General features: G+C 33.0%; 2 protein-coding genes across 3 annotated transcripts; both read left to right on the top strand.

Annotated features, from left to right (window-relative positions):
* The first annotated feature begins 4,662 nt into the window (after nucleotides 1-4,662).
* Nucleotides 4,663-8,427, top strand: LOC131008712 (serine/threonine-protein kinase STY13-like). The gene is made up of 7 exons (XM_057935726.1): nucleotides 4,663-4,898; nucleotides 5,011-5,338; nucleotides 5,575-5,707; nucleotides 5,836-6,031; nucleotides 6,693-6,817; nucleotides 6,928-7,086; nucleotides 7,887-8,427. Exons 2-7 carry the CDS (start codon nucleotides 5,208-5,210, stop codon nucleotides 8,199-8,201), a joined length of 1,059 nt encoding a protein of 352 aa, XP_057791709.1. The 5' UTR covers nucleotides 4,663-4,898; nucleotides 5,011-5,207; the 3' UTR covers nucleotides 8,202-8,427.
* A 2,587-nt stretch (nucleotides 8,428-11,014) lies between these two features.
* LOC131008709 (SUPPRESSOR OF GAMMA RESPONSE 1-like) lies at nucleotides 11,015-14,298 on the top strand. Of its 2 annotated transcripts, none has more exons than XM_057935722.1 (6): nucleotides 11,015-11,131; nucleotides 11,870-12,002; nucleotides 12,163-12,349; nucleotides 12,798-13,294; nucleotides 13,491-13,742; nucleotides 13,830-14,298. In XM_057935722.1, exons 1-6 carry the CDS (start codon nucleotides 11,124-11,126, stop codon nucleotides 13,881-13,883), a joined length of 1,131 nt encoding a protein of 376 aa, XP_057791705.1. In that variant the 5' UTR covers nucleotides 11,015-11,123; the 3' UTR covers nucleotides 13,884-14,298. The 2 variants fall into 2 exon arrangements, with proteins under 2 accessions (XP_057791705.1, XP_057791704.1); XM_057935721.1 differs by having other exon boundaries at nucleotides 11,037-11,210.
* Nucleotides 14,299-16,260: the final 1,962 nt, after the last annotated feature.

The raw sequence follows: 16,260 nt of genomic DNA, 5'->3' as shown, positions 1-16,260 counted from the left end.
TCCAAAGATTTTAATATTTATCCATTCTTATTTATCTAAATTTTCTCATCCCACGATGATTTTTTATGAGATTTCACCAAAATTAAATCTATATAAAAGGATGCTCTTACTCTCCAACCCAAAATTTCAAATTTAATTAGTGGAATGATTGAGATTAATACTATTTGAATTGCTTTGTCAATTCAAGTTGATCAAATTTATTTGGTTAAATAAAAAATTCTTTAATTTTATTTTTAAAATTAAATACCAGTGATTAAATAAATTATTTATTCATTTTACTTTGGTCATAAAATAAGATATTTTGCATATTTTTTTTTTATAAAAGTTGAATTACACATTGATTTTTATGAAAATTTACCAATTGAAATACTAAATAAATTAATATGATATAATTTGAATCTCATATCATTTTTTTAAGCCTTAGATGAGATGATTCTCGAAACTTAGTTATGGTCTTCCAAACTTCAAATAAGATGATGCTTACTAGCCAGTTTTATTCTTTTAAACTCCAAACAAAATGATATGTGAAACTCAATTATGTTATTTTAAGCTCCAAATGAGATGATGCACATAAACCTGTTATGGTTTTTCAAACTCCGTACAAGATGATGTTTAGAAGTTAATTATGATCTTATAAGCTTCAGATTGTATAATCTCACAGGTCAGTCCTTGTCTTTCAAGCTCCTAATGAAAATAATGTTTAGACTTGAGTTATAATATTTAAAGCATCAGATTGTGATGTTCAAACGATTGACACATAAAAGCCAGATATAGTGTTTCAAGGTCCAGACGAGATAATGCTCAAAAGTTTGGCGTTCAAAAGTCAAATATTGTCTTTCGAGTTATTGGTGATCGACTGGTCTTATAAAGATGAGATGAGATGATGCTTATATGACATATGAGATCTTAAATTAACTTTTATTCGTAAATATAGAAAAATTGTACAAAATTTATATAAACGGGTATTTTTATTATTTTAGAAAAAAAATGAACAATCAATTGATGAAGCTATTAGTTCAAAAACGTCTATACTTTTATTTAGGTTTGCAAATATTGAAATCTATTTAATTTTTTTTTAGAATTTGTATTATGAAGTTTAATATAAATTTACTGTGAAAAACTATTGCAACTATAAAAAAAATATGGAAAACTATTTATTTTAAATACATATTACAAGTATTTCTTTATCTAATTTTTTTTCAATGATTAAATTTAATAGAATATCAACATGGGAAAGATAGATGAGCTAATGTATTCATGGAGATTGAGCCTTTTATTTCGGTTATGAATTGATGAAGTTTGTATAAACTCAATAAGGAATAGATGAAAACAAATGTAAACTGTCATATAATGCATAACTGAGGGTGAAGCAAATATTAAATTGTGAGAGTGCCACATAAGATAGAGAATAGTTATGATAAATAAATATTCTCATATAAATTGATATGATATAATTTGAATCTCATATCAATTTTTTTAAGCCTTAGACGAGATGATTCTCAGAACTTAGTTATGGTCTTTCAAACTTCAAACAAGATAATGCTTACTAGCCAGTTTTATTCTTTCAAACTCCAAACGAAACGATGCTTGAATTAAACTTAGTTAAGGTATTTTAAACTCCAAATGAGATGATGCACATAACTCTGTTATGTTTTTTCAAGCTCCATACAAGGTGATGTTTGTAAGTAAGTTATGATCTTATAAGTTTCAGATTGTATAATCTCACAAGTTAGTCTTGGTCTTTAAAGCTCCTAATGAAAATAATGTTTAGAAGTGAGTTATGATATTTAAAGCATTAGATAGTGATGTTCAAACGATTGACTCATAAAAGTCAGATATAGTGTTTCAGGGTACAGACGAGATAATGCTCAAAAGTTTGGCGTTCAAAAGTCAAATATTCTCTTTCGAGATCTTGATGATCCTCTGGTCTTATAAAGTTGAGATTAACTTTTATCCGTCAATATAGAAAAATTATACTACAAAATTTATATAAAAGGGTAATTTTTATTATTTTAGCAAAAAATTTAACATTTAATTCCCGAATATAGTTGAGATTAATATAAAATAAACTTTAATACATCAAGTTAAATTAATTAAAAATAATTATACTTCCTCCGTCTCACTCTAATAGTCATGTTTTCCTTTTCGGGATATCCCGCTAAAATAGTCATGTTTTTATTTTTTGTAATGATTTTACACTATAAACACTGTGGCCTTATACACCTTTACACACTTTTACACTCAAAAAACAAGTTTTTTAATTTATGTGTTGGAAAGAAACAAGACTATTCTACTGAGACGAAGGAATTATATAAAAATAACACAAATAATTTAAATCATAATTTAAAGTCCCGTCGAATTTCGACGGGTTATACACTAGTAAGTAATGAAATGAAGTCAATTAGATTAATTTAGAGTTAAGATAGATAGCTAATCTCCGTAGGATAGCTTAGTTTTGAATCCGGATAGATTGTTGAATGGGATAAAATGTAAAGACTCTACATCGGTAGACCAATCCCCAATTAAACAAGTTAAAAGAGCTAATAAAGCAAGTCAAAATAGTCTATTAATTACGAGATCAAGTCAACTTACCTTGTTTTACTAAGTCATTAGATGAAATAATTTGATAACATTTACCTATATAAAGAATCTAAGTAAATCTTGGGTAAATCGGTCCAAGTATCAAACGCTATATTTGTCGATCAATTTAATTATCTGACTTAGTTATAAAAAATCCAAACTTCAAAAGTCATGAACCTAGTTAAAAGAAACCTTCAAATGTCACTAAGAATATCTTTAAATGGTAAAATTTTAAATATGAAGCATTTGTTTAAAAAAATTTAAAGCAAATTTATTATTTGAAGAAATACAAAAATAACCCACGCACATACTAATTTCTTTAGGTAAGTCAAATTATTTATCTATTAATTGGGGGGAAGCGCTCTTGTTTCCTGAAAAAATATGAAATACGTCATTTTTAATATTTAAATTCGCCTAAAATTAAAATCAGAGTAAATTTTGACAATAAACTAAAATTTATAAAAACCAAATTTCCGACACCATCTATTATAATTGTGCCTTTGCTTTGTGTCATCGCCATCTTGATTATGCGCTGCACCACCATCCAGTACTTCTATTTTCACTCACCATTTACATTTTTGTAGTTCCCTTCTTAATATACCTAGACTTTAGACTGTGACGACGTTTACTTTAGAAGATTATTTTAAATAAAAAAATAATAAAATTTATTTATTTATTTATTAAAATAAATTGAAATTTTGAGATATCTCAAGATTCTTGATAATTTTTATCATTAAATTAACTTTATTTATATTTTGATGAAAAAGTGAGATTGAATCCTAATTCTAAAGATAAAAATTCTCAATCGCATTGTTTTACCGACCATGTAAAATAAAGAGCCCTAAATCTAGCTTGGCGATGTAGATTTCCTCCATACTTCCTCAGTAGTAATTCATATGTGCCATAAAGATATAAGTGCACACTTGGTGAATCGATGAATTAGTGGTGCACTTGCTATAAGCACGCGCGCGGTATACGTTCAAACTTTTACAAATAAATAGGAAAATAAATTGCGGAAAACTAGACTACAAAATTAGAATAATTAAAAATAACAAGACAACAAGAAATTGAATTATAGAGATGTAAACAAAAAAATCGATAGTCGAATCGAGATAGAATCTATACCCGCAAGAAAAATTTTGTTTCAGTAATGCTCTCGGTTTCAGCGATTTTTCTCCAAAGGTGAAATAATTGAATTCGGATGAAGAATTGAATAGATGATATGTAAAGACATAATTTGATTCGAACTGTTGTTGCTTCTTCAAGTCAACATCACGCACGAGCTTGTGTTTTGAGACTTAAAGTATACCACGCTCATCTACTCACGACATAAATTAACATCCAATAATTATTTTAAAAATATTTAATAAAATAATTATTTTCAGAATGGTAATAAAACCATTTCCAACGCTTTCGTCCAAGATTCGACAAAACCATCTAGCATACATTTTTATACTATCAACTTCTCAGTTCAATTACTTTATTTTATGATATTCAATCATTTAATTAAAAGTATAGTTAATAATAAGATCTTTTTAACTGTGTCCCCATATTTTTTGATCCGATGCACCTTGAAATTGCCCAGATAAATCATCACACATATACATTTGTGAGTGACTTTTCTAATCCAATAAAGATATTTTAAAAAACACATACACATACACTGTATAAATCTTGTAATGAGTTTTTCTACTATATCTTTAATTGAATGATTGGACACGAGCAATAAAATAATTTGACGTAAAAGTTGATAGTGAAAAATCACACGTTCACGGACGTTAACAACCGCCACAATCTTTGGCTTCTCGAAATAGAACTGCATTATTAAGTTGGGAATTTATACTAAAAATCGGTATAAACATTATGATTGTTTATGCATCCAACCCCAACAAAAGAGTAAATCTAGGAACAGAAATTGGTGGGATCCTCATGAGTTGTTGAGTGGGGTTGTCGCCAATGTGACTATCCATTTGCATGTGAAGTTTAAATAATTCCCCATTTTTAACTCATTAAGTGAACATTTATGAAATACTAAAAAAATAAACCCAAAAAGAATATACTCTTACTTATTTCAACGGGGCATCTTCTACACTTCCGCTTCTATCCTTCACTGTCTCCCTCATCGCTTATATTATTTGAGTTTTAATATTAAAAAAAAGACAAATCAACATTAAAAATTGAAGAGAGGGGAGGGGAGCCCCAGCCCCACTGTTTGTTTTGTCGACAGACCCAATTCCTTGCGCGGCTTTATCTCCGCAGATCAAAAGAGTAGAGCAAAATAAACTCAACAAAGAGGGTACTACTACTACTAGTACGCGGTGAGAAAACCTTCTATCAACTCTCCCCCACTTTATCTCTTGCTTCGGAATCTTCACTTTTTCTGTACTTGCTTCTATTGTTTTCTAATAACAATTGATTTGCTCTGTTCAGAAACAATATGAAGCTGTCGGCTTGCCATTCTCTATTCCCGGTGTTCCTCTGTTTCTCTTGACTAGAGAGAGTTGTCATTCTGCGTACCTAGCTGAGGAGAATTTCTTTGATGTGGAATTTGTAAAGTTTTGATCTTGGTTATGTTTTGAATAAATGCCTGTGCTCATCTAGAGAGAGAGAGAGAGAGAGGGAGAGTGATGGGATCTGGGAATGGGTATTATGGAGGAACAGAATTTAGTTTGGACCCCAAATGGGTGGTCGATCCGAAGCTTCTATTTGTTGGCCCGAAGATTGGAGAAGGCGCCCACGCCAAAGTCTACGAGGGAAAGTAAGTTGACTTTATCACTTTTTTGTCTGAATCATGATCTCTACTCTCACCATTTTCCTCATTTTTATCTGTGTTGTTTGATTTCTTTTCTTTCTCCTCTTTTTTTATAAAGCTCTTTTTGTTCGATTTAGGTATCAATTCGACCCTTTCTTTTTTCAGTCACTTAGACTCATAGCTGTTGTTTCTATGGTCTTTTCAATTTGATCTCACCTATTTGCTCACAATCAATCTCTCAGGTACAAAAACAAGAATGTTGCTATCAAAATTGTGCATAGAGGAGAGACACCTGATGAGATTGCAAAGAGAGAGGGCAGATTCGATAGAGAAGTTGCAATGCTGTCGAAAGTCCAGCACAAGAACTTAGTTAAGGTTGTCTTTCGCCCCTTTTGAATTTTGTCTTCGATTTGTGTATGTATATGTAGTTCTGAAATTGTTGCAATGTTAATGGTGGGGGAGTTGTTGGCTATGGCTTATTGGCTTCACCTTTCTCTCTACAGTTCATTGGAGCTTGTAAGGAGCCTGTTATGGTCGTGGTAACCGAGCTTCTACTTGGTGGGACGTTGAGGAAGTATTTGCTAAACCTACGGCCAAGGTGTCTTGATATGCGGGTTGCTATTGGGTTTGCCCTTGACATAGCTCGTGCAATGGAATGCTTGCATTCTCATGGAATCATACACCGGGACTTGAAGCCTGGTAATGATAATTCGGTAGTTTCCTTTGAGCTATTAGGCTTGTTATGTTGATATTCGAACTCAGCTCTCTCTATTCATGATATCAACCATGCTAGATGTTCGAATCTAAACTTTCTCTTGTAGGGAATCTGCCGGCTTCTCTAGTTGCATTGCATAGTTGTTAACAATATTGTGTTTTATGTAGCAGCCGCTTAGACAGATCCGTTGTCGCATATAGGTTCCAACTTTCGAGAGAAAACTGAAGTCTGCTTTGTTTCTATTCTGTTCTTTAAATTACATAATTGTGGGACACATGTTCGATTACTTTTCGGGTACCCTTTTGTTTATTTCTGATGACTGGTTGATTTTAAATCAGTCTCCATTGCTATGCCTACCAAATTGAAAGCATACTATTCTATTGAAAGTGTAGATTCTTGCTAATGATGAGGGATGTTTTAACCACATCCAATATGAACAGTTTAACTTAATTGCTGATTAGAGGATGGTAGAGTGTATATTCATGTTCTATCATTCTATGGTCTTGTGATGAGTATCCAAAAATTGTACGTAAGAGAAATCTCAATGACTCTGTGTATTATATTGAGATACACATTGGACATAGTGAATATTGTTATTTAGTTGACAAACTTGATTGATTTGCCTTGGTTTTGTTTTTCCTCCAGAGAACTTGCTCTTGACAGCAGACCACAAAACCATCAAACTTGCGGATTTTGGTTTGGCACGAGAAGAGTCGTTGACAGAGATGATGACTGCTGAGACTGGAACCTATCGCTGGATGGCGCCAGAGGTACTACCCAATGCCTTTTCTTCTTCCGATTTTCGATTGTTTTTCTGCGACTTCTTTGTGTCAGCACTCAAAGAGTACCTTTTGTTGCTTTCCTGTTGCTCTTGTTGTAGCTTTATAGTACGGTGACACTTAGACAGGGAGAAAAGAAGCACTATAACCACAAGGTGGACGCATACAGTTTTGCCATTGTGTTGTGGGAGCTCATACATAACAAGTTGCCGTTTGAAGGCATGTCGAATCTGCAGGCAGCCTATGCTGCTGCGTTCAAGGTAACTCCTATCTCTCGTTGATGGCCTCACCAGGTGTTTACATTGGGTGATGACTTAGATAGAACTAAGGGTCAATTGTGTGTGCATTTGTTGGCCTAATAGTAGAGTGATTAATGTCTGAGAACTAAGACCTTAGGTCTCAGGTTTGAGTCCACCTGCACACGATATTTAAAATTTCTGTTTGTCCAACCAAAAAGAAGAATAAATGTCAATTGCCTATTAATGTACGAATTTTCACTCATTTTGCAATTTTAACATGACCCTTGAAATGTTGTAATTACGTTACCACCTTTTAATTTGTTGCAAAATTTACACCCCCAAAATTTTCTAGTTACCGGAAAGTTGACGTGGCGTGTCTCACTGGAGTCGCTGCCTAGCTGCAAGGCCTCTTTATTTTCGATTCGGTTAGTATTACGCCCGACATGTCAAGTCCCTGGTGACCTGAAAAAAATTGGTGGCGTCAGTTCTGCTACAAACTGAAAGGTGGAATATTATTGCAACTTTTTAAAGGTCGTGTTAAAATTACAAAATGAATGGAAGTTTGTGAATTAATTGGCAATCAACCATAGAAATCATATAGGCTAATTCACCACATACTTTGACGGACTGAGCAAATTTTGAGGTGTGTTTAATCATGCAATCCTTCAAATACTCAATCTTGTGTGTTGTCAATCTAATCTATCATCCAAGTAAATGTCTCCCCTTAGTTACATTCATCCTCTAACCTTTTCATGATAACGAACCTAAATGTGGTTGATTCGTATGTGAAAGCGACTGAAACTCTAGGTTTTTCTTGTCAGAACGCAAGGCCAAGTGCCGAAGAACTTCCACAGGATTTGGCCTTAACCGTGACTTCGTGTTGGAAGGAGGATCCGAACGACCGGCCCAACTTCACTCAGATAATACACATGCTCCTGCACTATCTATCCATGATCTCACCTCCCGAGCATGCTATCCCACCGCGGATCTTCACCTCGGAGAATGCCGTCTTCCATCCGGAGTCTCCGGGCACCAGCTCGTTGATGGCCAAGAGAGACGACAACTGCGACACCCCAAAGACGCCCATGGAAAGCAAGCCAAGAGGGTTTTTCTTCTGCTTTAATCACTGCTACTAATAATATCTAGATAGCTTTTCCTCCTAAAAAGTGGAAAATTTAAGCAGGATAAAAACCTTTTAACTGTGACTGTGTGTGTAAATTATGGAGTTTGGGTTGCTGTGATGTATTGTAGGTGTAAAATAAGGTGCATCCAAAGGCCTTTGACTCCATTGATATGGTAGAACAAAACTCAGTTACCCAATAAACATGCAGCGACAATCGCTGCTGCTTATTTTCCTATCAATGTATACTACTACTTCTTCACTATGTTATTGTAATCAACATTTTCTTGATCTAGATTTATAAAACCTCTCTTTCATATTTGAGGTTGAGGTTTCAAGTTTGGATTCTAATTTGAGTCGAGTTTGTCGCGGTCGCTTTGTGAATTGGTATAAGGCCAAAATAAGAAAAATAAATAATGTATAGCGAACTTTCTTTGCGTCATCCATATCAAATCTTCAATCTTTAATAATATCCTTTGATTTGGTAGCATAACTCATTCATATTATTTTGGAGATTTGAGTGATTAGTGGTAGTTTCTTTGTCTCCCACCACCCTTTCAACTCTCATCTCCACAATCTGTAAACTATTTAATTAGCAATAAATATTAGTATTAGTGAGTGTTTAGGGTACCCCATAAATGATTCCAACCTTTAAACACAATGCGTGATTGAATTACACATTACACAATTGACTCATATGTACACAGTTGACCAATATAGAACATCATTGACTTGTACAAGATTGATTCATATACGGTTGATAAGTCAAAATATGCTATATATATTATTGGTTATATAATTAAAAGTGGTTACAAAATTCTTAGTATTTTTTTTAATATTAAAATCACCTTTTTTTTTTAATCAAAAGTGGCTATATATATTTTTCCCAAAACTTTAAATATCTATAAATTTTTCTTCACGGTACGTAGAGAAAATTTAGAATCTTGAAATTTTAATTTGGTGCCATTTTTGAAAATTTGTTGAGTAAATAACACTCGATCAAATCCATATAATTGAAAGGATGAAGATGACGTTTCGTTTTGGGCGGTGCTAGGCGAGACGACGATTAATGTTATAGAATGAAACTCCATATATATACCCACATGTAGTAGTACTTGAACTTGAAAAAGGGCTAAAATAGTATAATGGCAGTATATGTTGTTAGGTTTATTAATTACAAGCATACAAGTATATAGATAATGATTCCAATAGAGTGGGAATCATGTTTTGAGAAATGTACTAGTTCCGACATAGGAGAAGCATGTCGTGACCTCTAATGCCAAGTATGAATTTAATTATTGCAAGTCGCAAATGAAGAAAATGATGTTACTTTGTAAAACAAAAATTTGACTATCCTCTATCTAGCTAGGATATTGGCAAAGTGGAGGAACATATCCAACTTATTGAAAACGGCCTTAATAATTGTCACATGATAGACCCATCGATCGAGTCCTTAATTAGGTATTATTTTCATGTGATTTATCCTTTTCTTCTTGAAAAAGATTGTACAAATTAATTATCTTTGCATATAACTTGTGTCTAAAGAGCTAGCCTCAACTAATACTATATGGTATATAGAGCACTCCCCGATATTTATTTTGGTTGGTGTGAAGATTAATAAAATTAGATAGTCTTATTAGATACAACAGAAAATAAGTTAAATTCCTAGTCGATTTTTTTTTAATAAAAAATGTAATTTATAGTCCCAACAATTTGGTAGTTGGATTAGGGGGTGACAAATGCATATACATGATGGTATTGATGGTATTGATGGTATGAGAATGTAGTATATTCGTACTCACGTAGATATGAGTATAAATACTAATTAATAGCATGTATTGGGACATGTACTATAATACTCGATTATTATCCTTATGTTGAATTCATTGTGTGCTGACATAATGTACATGCAAGTATATATAGAATCATAACTCGATACACATCTAAATTAATATCTAAGAGCTACATGCATGCTCCACAAACTCTAGAAGCAAGATAGTGAGAACATTCAATGATGGTTTAACTCATTATTTAATAGGCAAATTAAATCTATTCATGACCGGCGTGGAATTAGACAAAAATTCTATCAATTAATGGAATCTTTCTCTATCGTTACACTATAATCTTTTAATGTGGTAATAGGTAATAGTAGCATTTTTTTTAGATAATAAAATAATTTTTACATCCAGTAACATAATAATATATGCTTTGTAGTTATTTTATACATATTGTAATAAAAAATAAAATGGACTCTCAATTCAAAGTGACATGTGCTTTAAACACAATTGAACTTTATTATACGAATGGAATCATAAACATACAAACTTATCAAGTATTGCTATATATGAATTTGCCCCTTTATTTTATTTGTTAAACAAAAATTCTAATGGAATGATAGTAGTAATATTTTTATGTTAAATAAATGAGGATTATGGGAGAAAAATTGCGGATAAAATTACATTTTCCAACATAGTTGGAGAGCATATTGTTGAGAAGTCATCAAGTCAGCAGATATCTGGAAACTTCCATTACAAGTTTTATTTCTATAAGCAGATAACATAGTTGGGCTTCCAATAAATCCACCCTTAGATTTACTGCCCAATATGCTATATTCCATGATAGAATAACCAACGAATTACCCATCCTACCCTCGCCAGCCAAATGCAATTTCCAGCCAAACTGGCCCTCTAAAACACAATGGCAAGGGTAATATCGACTTTCCAACTGACATCAAATTTCATGACTAGCTTGGGCACCAAGTTTGATTCTGTCAACGGTAGGGCCTATTTGTGATATGGGTTTTCCCGCTCATTACACTACACTCGCTTACTTAACCGAGTGTAGAAAAGGGGGAAAGCATCCGACACTCTCTTCGCAACTTCAAATGAGAATGCATTTACTCATCTAAGAAATATTTGATCCCGGTTTTTTCTTATCCATGGCTAGGTATAACGGGATGCGAATTTTGATTTAATATCGGATGATTTTATGCTGTTACTATCTCAAAAAATTCTTGAATGGATAGGTAAAAATTAAATCTCGGAACCAACAGAATGTTCATCTAAGTCTCAACTTTTTCCTGGGTCTGCTTCAGATTCTATGAGAAGGCCAAAAATACTGTGTGTCTGTGTGTGTGTTTAATCAAGATGGTATTTTTGGGTTGTTATTGCTATGTTTCTAGTTTAAGCTTTCGAGCTCAGTGAATATGGTGTTGAGGGATTAGTTTTTTTGAGGAAAAGGGATTTTTTTTTTCATGTGGGCTCGAGCTTTTTTTCTCCCCATTTTTTCTCTGTTTCAAATGGAGAGGGCTTTGATTTCTTCTGATGTTCATTCATTTTCTGGGTTATGGAAGACATTACTGCTCCGATGATGTTTTCTGTTTCTTGTGTGCATATTAGTGAAAAAAAGGAACATTTATTTCGGATAAAGACGTTTTGGATATGATTAAAATGAGGTGCATTAAGAATAATGTTGGTGTTTTTGATCTTCTGAATAAGGAGAATGAATCTTGACAGAGATTCTCTCTTTCATGTTTGCAAGTTTGTTACCTAATCAGAATAGACAAAGGGTTACTTTAGTTTTTGATCGTCTGGCTGTAATTTGTAGGAGGTGTGATAGTGCAGAGTTATACCTCATTTTTCTATGGTGCTGAAGCTGAGTTTGTTGACAATGTTGGTAATGCAGGTCGTGGCTTATTGATAGTCGAGGGCTCGCGAAGAAGGTGATCAATGCTGGTCTCCCTGCTGCTTGTCAGATCAAAGATTGTGGGGCGAATAGGCGATGCCCCAACTGCCACCATCTAATAGACAACAGTGATGTAAGAGCTTCATTCTCCATTCATCAAGACATTGTGCATTGTTTCTTTTAATCCAATTTGATCGTGCGATGTCAATCTTGTTTTCAAGCATGTTGTGGAGTTTATGTTGCTTCTACTTGGCTTTATACTAATGAAATTTAAGTTTTATGACTTCTTTCAGGTTTCTCATGAATGGCCTGGCCTTCCTGCTGGTGTAAAATTTGATCCATCTGATGTGGAGCTATTAAATCATTTAGCTGCAAAACGAGGCGTGGGGACATCGGAGCCCCACTTGTTCATAGATGAGTTCATCCCAACATTGAAAGATGAAGGAGGTATTTGTTGCAATCATCCAGAAAATCTTCCTGGTGAGCTTAGGCCTAATAACTCTTTTGATAATGTTCTTGGCTGATTTATCCTCAAATGTGATGAATTCATGCCCCAAATGTACAATTTTGCTTCATAGACTGGGTGAAGAGTGCAATGCATTATTCTTCATATCTATAAACACAAGCAGCAACGAGAAAACAGTAATCTTTTGCATCTTAGTAATGGGAAACCATACACATCTCTTGTTGAGTACAAACTTTAAGAATATCAGACTAATCAAATGGTTTTTATGGCTTGCACTTCACTTTTCATTCGTTCTATGCTAACGATTGAGTCATAGATTTTATGGTCTAATGTGTTGAGTCCTCTGCTATTCCTTTAGTATAGTTACTTGGTCCGATTATTGGTGCCTTGATAGATTTTGAATCGACACGTGATTAGAGAGTTCATAGGTTCTGATCAATTGATGAAACCCTTTGCTATCAGGTGCCAAAAAAGATGGAAGCAGTGTGCACTTCTTCTATAGGATAACCAATGCATATGCTAGTGGGAGTAGGAAGCGCCGTAGGGTTCAGGATCAAGAGAGCCCAATGAACACACGCGTGCGTTGGCACAAGACTGGCAAAACCAAACCAGTGATGGAAAATGGAATCCAGAGAGGTTTCAAAAAAATCATGGTTCTTTATGAAACGTCCAAGAGGGGATCGAAGCCTGATAAATGCAATTGGGTGATGCATCAGTACCATCTTGGGAGCGATGAAGACGAGAAAGAAGGAGAGTATGTGGTCTCGAAAATCTTTCATCAGACTGACAAGGACAGGAATGAAAATCCTACTATGGTAATGGAAGAATCTGTTGATGTAAAGGCAGTTCCCGTAATCCCAACGACTCCTAAGACGACTACTCCAGATCCTCCTCGTCAGGACCAAACCCCCTACTCTGATTGCGTCTCGGAAGATTATTTCCTTGAGTCACTTCTGCAGGTTGGCAGCAACTTTAGATAGATAAAAATAATATAGACTAATCCATTGTGGATTAGAAAATTGGAACAAAGGTGAAAATGGAATTATATTGATAAAGTTGGCTACTCTTGCATTGATATTATTGGATGAGTCTATTCATTCATCAAGTTTCATACTACTATATTTCTCACATTTTCATTTCTTTCTCGTTGAGCAGCAAACTCAGCATCTCAAAGATGATGAGTTCATCCCTTGCTTAGGTGCAAACACTGAAGCTGTCGATTCAAGACAACCTGACTCCCTATTCTGCCACGAAATAATCGGATCTTATGATGTATTTGGTGATTCGAGACCAAACTCAACCCAAGTAAACTGTGACATATATGGTGTGCACGAGAGAGACACCAATGGTTGCAGTGGATTTGGGGAGCTTGAAAACTTAGAGCTCGATACTCCACCAGATTTCAACGTAAGCCCTTTCTCTGCTTCTGCAACATCATGCATTTTACTTCACAATTCATAGGCTATATAATGTCCTTTTTGTTCCACACCACAGGATTTGCAGTTCCCCTCTCAAGACAGCGTGTTTGATTGGTTGGAACGACTGTAGAGGACTCGAAGCATCCCATTTTTTATGACTGCAAACCTCTCTCTTGCGAGCAAGAAGATTAAACTAACCAATAGCAAGAGTTGATCGCGAAAACGAGGTTGATGAGATTTGGTTAGTATCAATGTGCATTAGATCTGAGCAGAGTTGATTGGTGGAGGTTGAAGAGCAGTATGGAATGGAATGTTAGTTATTAAACAAGTATGAATGCTGTCTCGTTTTGTCGCTGAACTCCCATTGCTATCAGCTGTGAGAATGTATGTAAAACAATGTTGCATTATCTGTCTAAACTATTTCCTTGGCTTTGTAATATTATTGACTGTCTGTACAAACTCTTGGTCTTATGCTTGGCTATCATCTTGTGTATGTACATTCATGTCGACTTTGCTGCAAAAAAAAAAGTTCGCCAAATTATAATGATATTATTATTATATATTTATATTTAACTTGATTATGCATCATAGGGTGTGTTGTGGTGTATTGGTCGTTGCTTTACGATTTGTTTGCTACGAGTGATCAGGTGCATAGCTATATGATAATTTAATATCATGTTTGCTTAAAATTATGAGGTTCTTTATAAATATGTATTCTACAAATTTGTGGAATTTTGTATATCATTTTTTAGGTGAGGTACGTAGTACAAATTCTATTTATATCATTAATTAATTAATTAATTAAACTACCATAATTTCACTCTCCTACCATGAATTAATATACTACTATTAAACTACAAAAGTTTCATTATCTCATTACAATTTATTTATAAAGCACATAATTTAATACATGTAATCAAACATAATATGAAAATTTATATAATGTAAGACATTTCGATCAAACATATCAAATCGTATCTCATATTATCAAGCAAACGAGCTCTTAATCTATTATGCGTTTACGTCTAACATTTTTCAAAAATGAATTTACAAATAAGTCCATGGTCATTACAAATCAAATAAGTCTAAAATGGTATGGGCTGGTTTGGCTCAATGTCTCTATATTAGATTGGGCAGGGCTCAACATTCTATGGCTTATTTTGAAATGGTCCGGAATTTTTATAAATTTATACCTATTATAAAAGAACCTTCTTTTACAAAATTTGATTTGCCTAATATGTTCCTATTTTTAAATTTATTTTAAGGATAATCGTAATCCTTTTTTAAAAAAAAGTTAATTATTAATATAATTATGAACATACAAGAATTCCACTCCAATCATAATTCTAAAGATTTTATCACATAATTTATTATTTGAATCCAAGACTTATTCTTTTTTTGAATACAAATTTTCGTTATCCTTTTACGAAAATATAATTAATAAAGTTAAATCTTATTAAATTACATGACCAGATCAAACCAGCCCAATCCACTCATAGAGAGCTTTACAGAAATGGCTTAGAAATTAGTCAAGTTTTAGATTAGATATTGACTCACGATATCATTCTCATCTCTCACACTAATTTCTTTTATTAGTTTCGTTGACCAAGATTTTGACTCAAGTAGATCAGACCTCTACTTACTATTCTTTATGAAACAATAAATATGTATTGCAAATAAAACAATTTATTGGATGTTTAAATAGAAAAGAAGCACATTTTGTTGACGTCATCAATATAAAGGTTATTTCATTAAAAACTATTCATCTAATTAGTTTGCAATTTGGACTTAAAGTTTTTATAACACACCAAATAAGTATATATTGATGAATTTTTAAGTTATTTTATACTAATTTTCTAGTGTGTTAGTTTTTTTTTTTTTTTTTTGAGAGGGTTTAAGTTCTATTTTTATTAATCCTACTAAAATTCTATATATCATTACTACAAATGTTATTTTAAATTTATATATTAGTATATATTAAAAGTTTTGAATATGATCACATTAATATATATTAAAATAAAAAATAATTTAACCCTTCGAATAAAGATTTGAATCAATGTAATTACTTAAGGATGTGATGAATTATATATAGGATAACACATTTTTAGAATGTGCACTTTATTGTGAATGAATAATATAATACACAACTTTATGCATCATTTCTCCAATTTTGACAAATTAAAGATGTTAATTAGTAATTACCATTGGAACAATTAATATATTAAAATTCTTCGATTTTGATTATAAATTTTGTTTATTGAATCGAAGTATCAAAACTATACTAATTATCATTAGAACATCATGCCAAACTATGATTAAGTAATAAATATAAGGGGTATTAGCCTATAAATACCCAAACTTTTTGTATTTTCTGGTTTTGCACCTCAACTTTAAAATCTGCCTATAAATACTCAAACTTTGTATTCTTTCTAATTTTGCACGTGACGAATTTTTACCTCCAAATCGTTAATGAGATGCATGACAACCAGATTGAGAAGGAAGTTTGA

This window comes from Salvia miltiorrhiza, chromosome 2, assembly GCF_028751815.1.
Source record: "Salvia miltiorrhiza cultivar Shanhuang (shh) chromosome 2, IMPLAD_Smil_shh, whole genome shotgun sequence".
NCBI classification, from domain to species: Eukaryota; Viridiplantae; Streptophyta; class Magnoliopsida; order Lamiales; family Lamiaceae; genus Salvia; species Salvia miltiorrhiza.
This window is presented reverse-complemented; position numbering and strand designations above follow the sequence as displayed.

Coding starts and splice junctions, on each gene's coding strand:
- LOC131008709 (XM_057935722.1), top strand. Junction 12,350..12,797: donor TCATCCAGAAAATCTTCCTG/GTGAGCTTAGGC, acceptor CTTTGCTATCAG/GTGCCAAAAAAGATGGAAGC. Junction 13,743..13,829: donor ATACTCCACCAGATTTCAAC/GTAAGCCCTTTC, acceptor TCCACACCACAG/GATTTGCAGTTCCCCTCTCA.
- LOC131008712 (XM_057935726.1), top strand. CDS start 5,208: ATGGGATCTGGGAATGGGTATTATGGAGGAACAGAATTTAGTTTGGAC. Junction 5,339..5,574: donor GCCAAAGTCTACGAGGGAAA/GTAAGTTGACTT, acceptor TCAATCTCTCAG/GTACAAAAACAAGAATGTTG. Junction 5,708..5,835: donor AGCACAAGAACTTAGTTAAG/GTTGTCTTTCGC, acceptor TTCTCTCTACAG/TTCATTGGAGCTTGTAAGGA.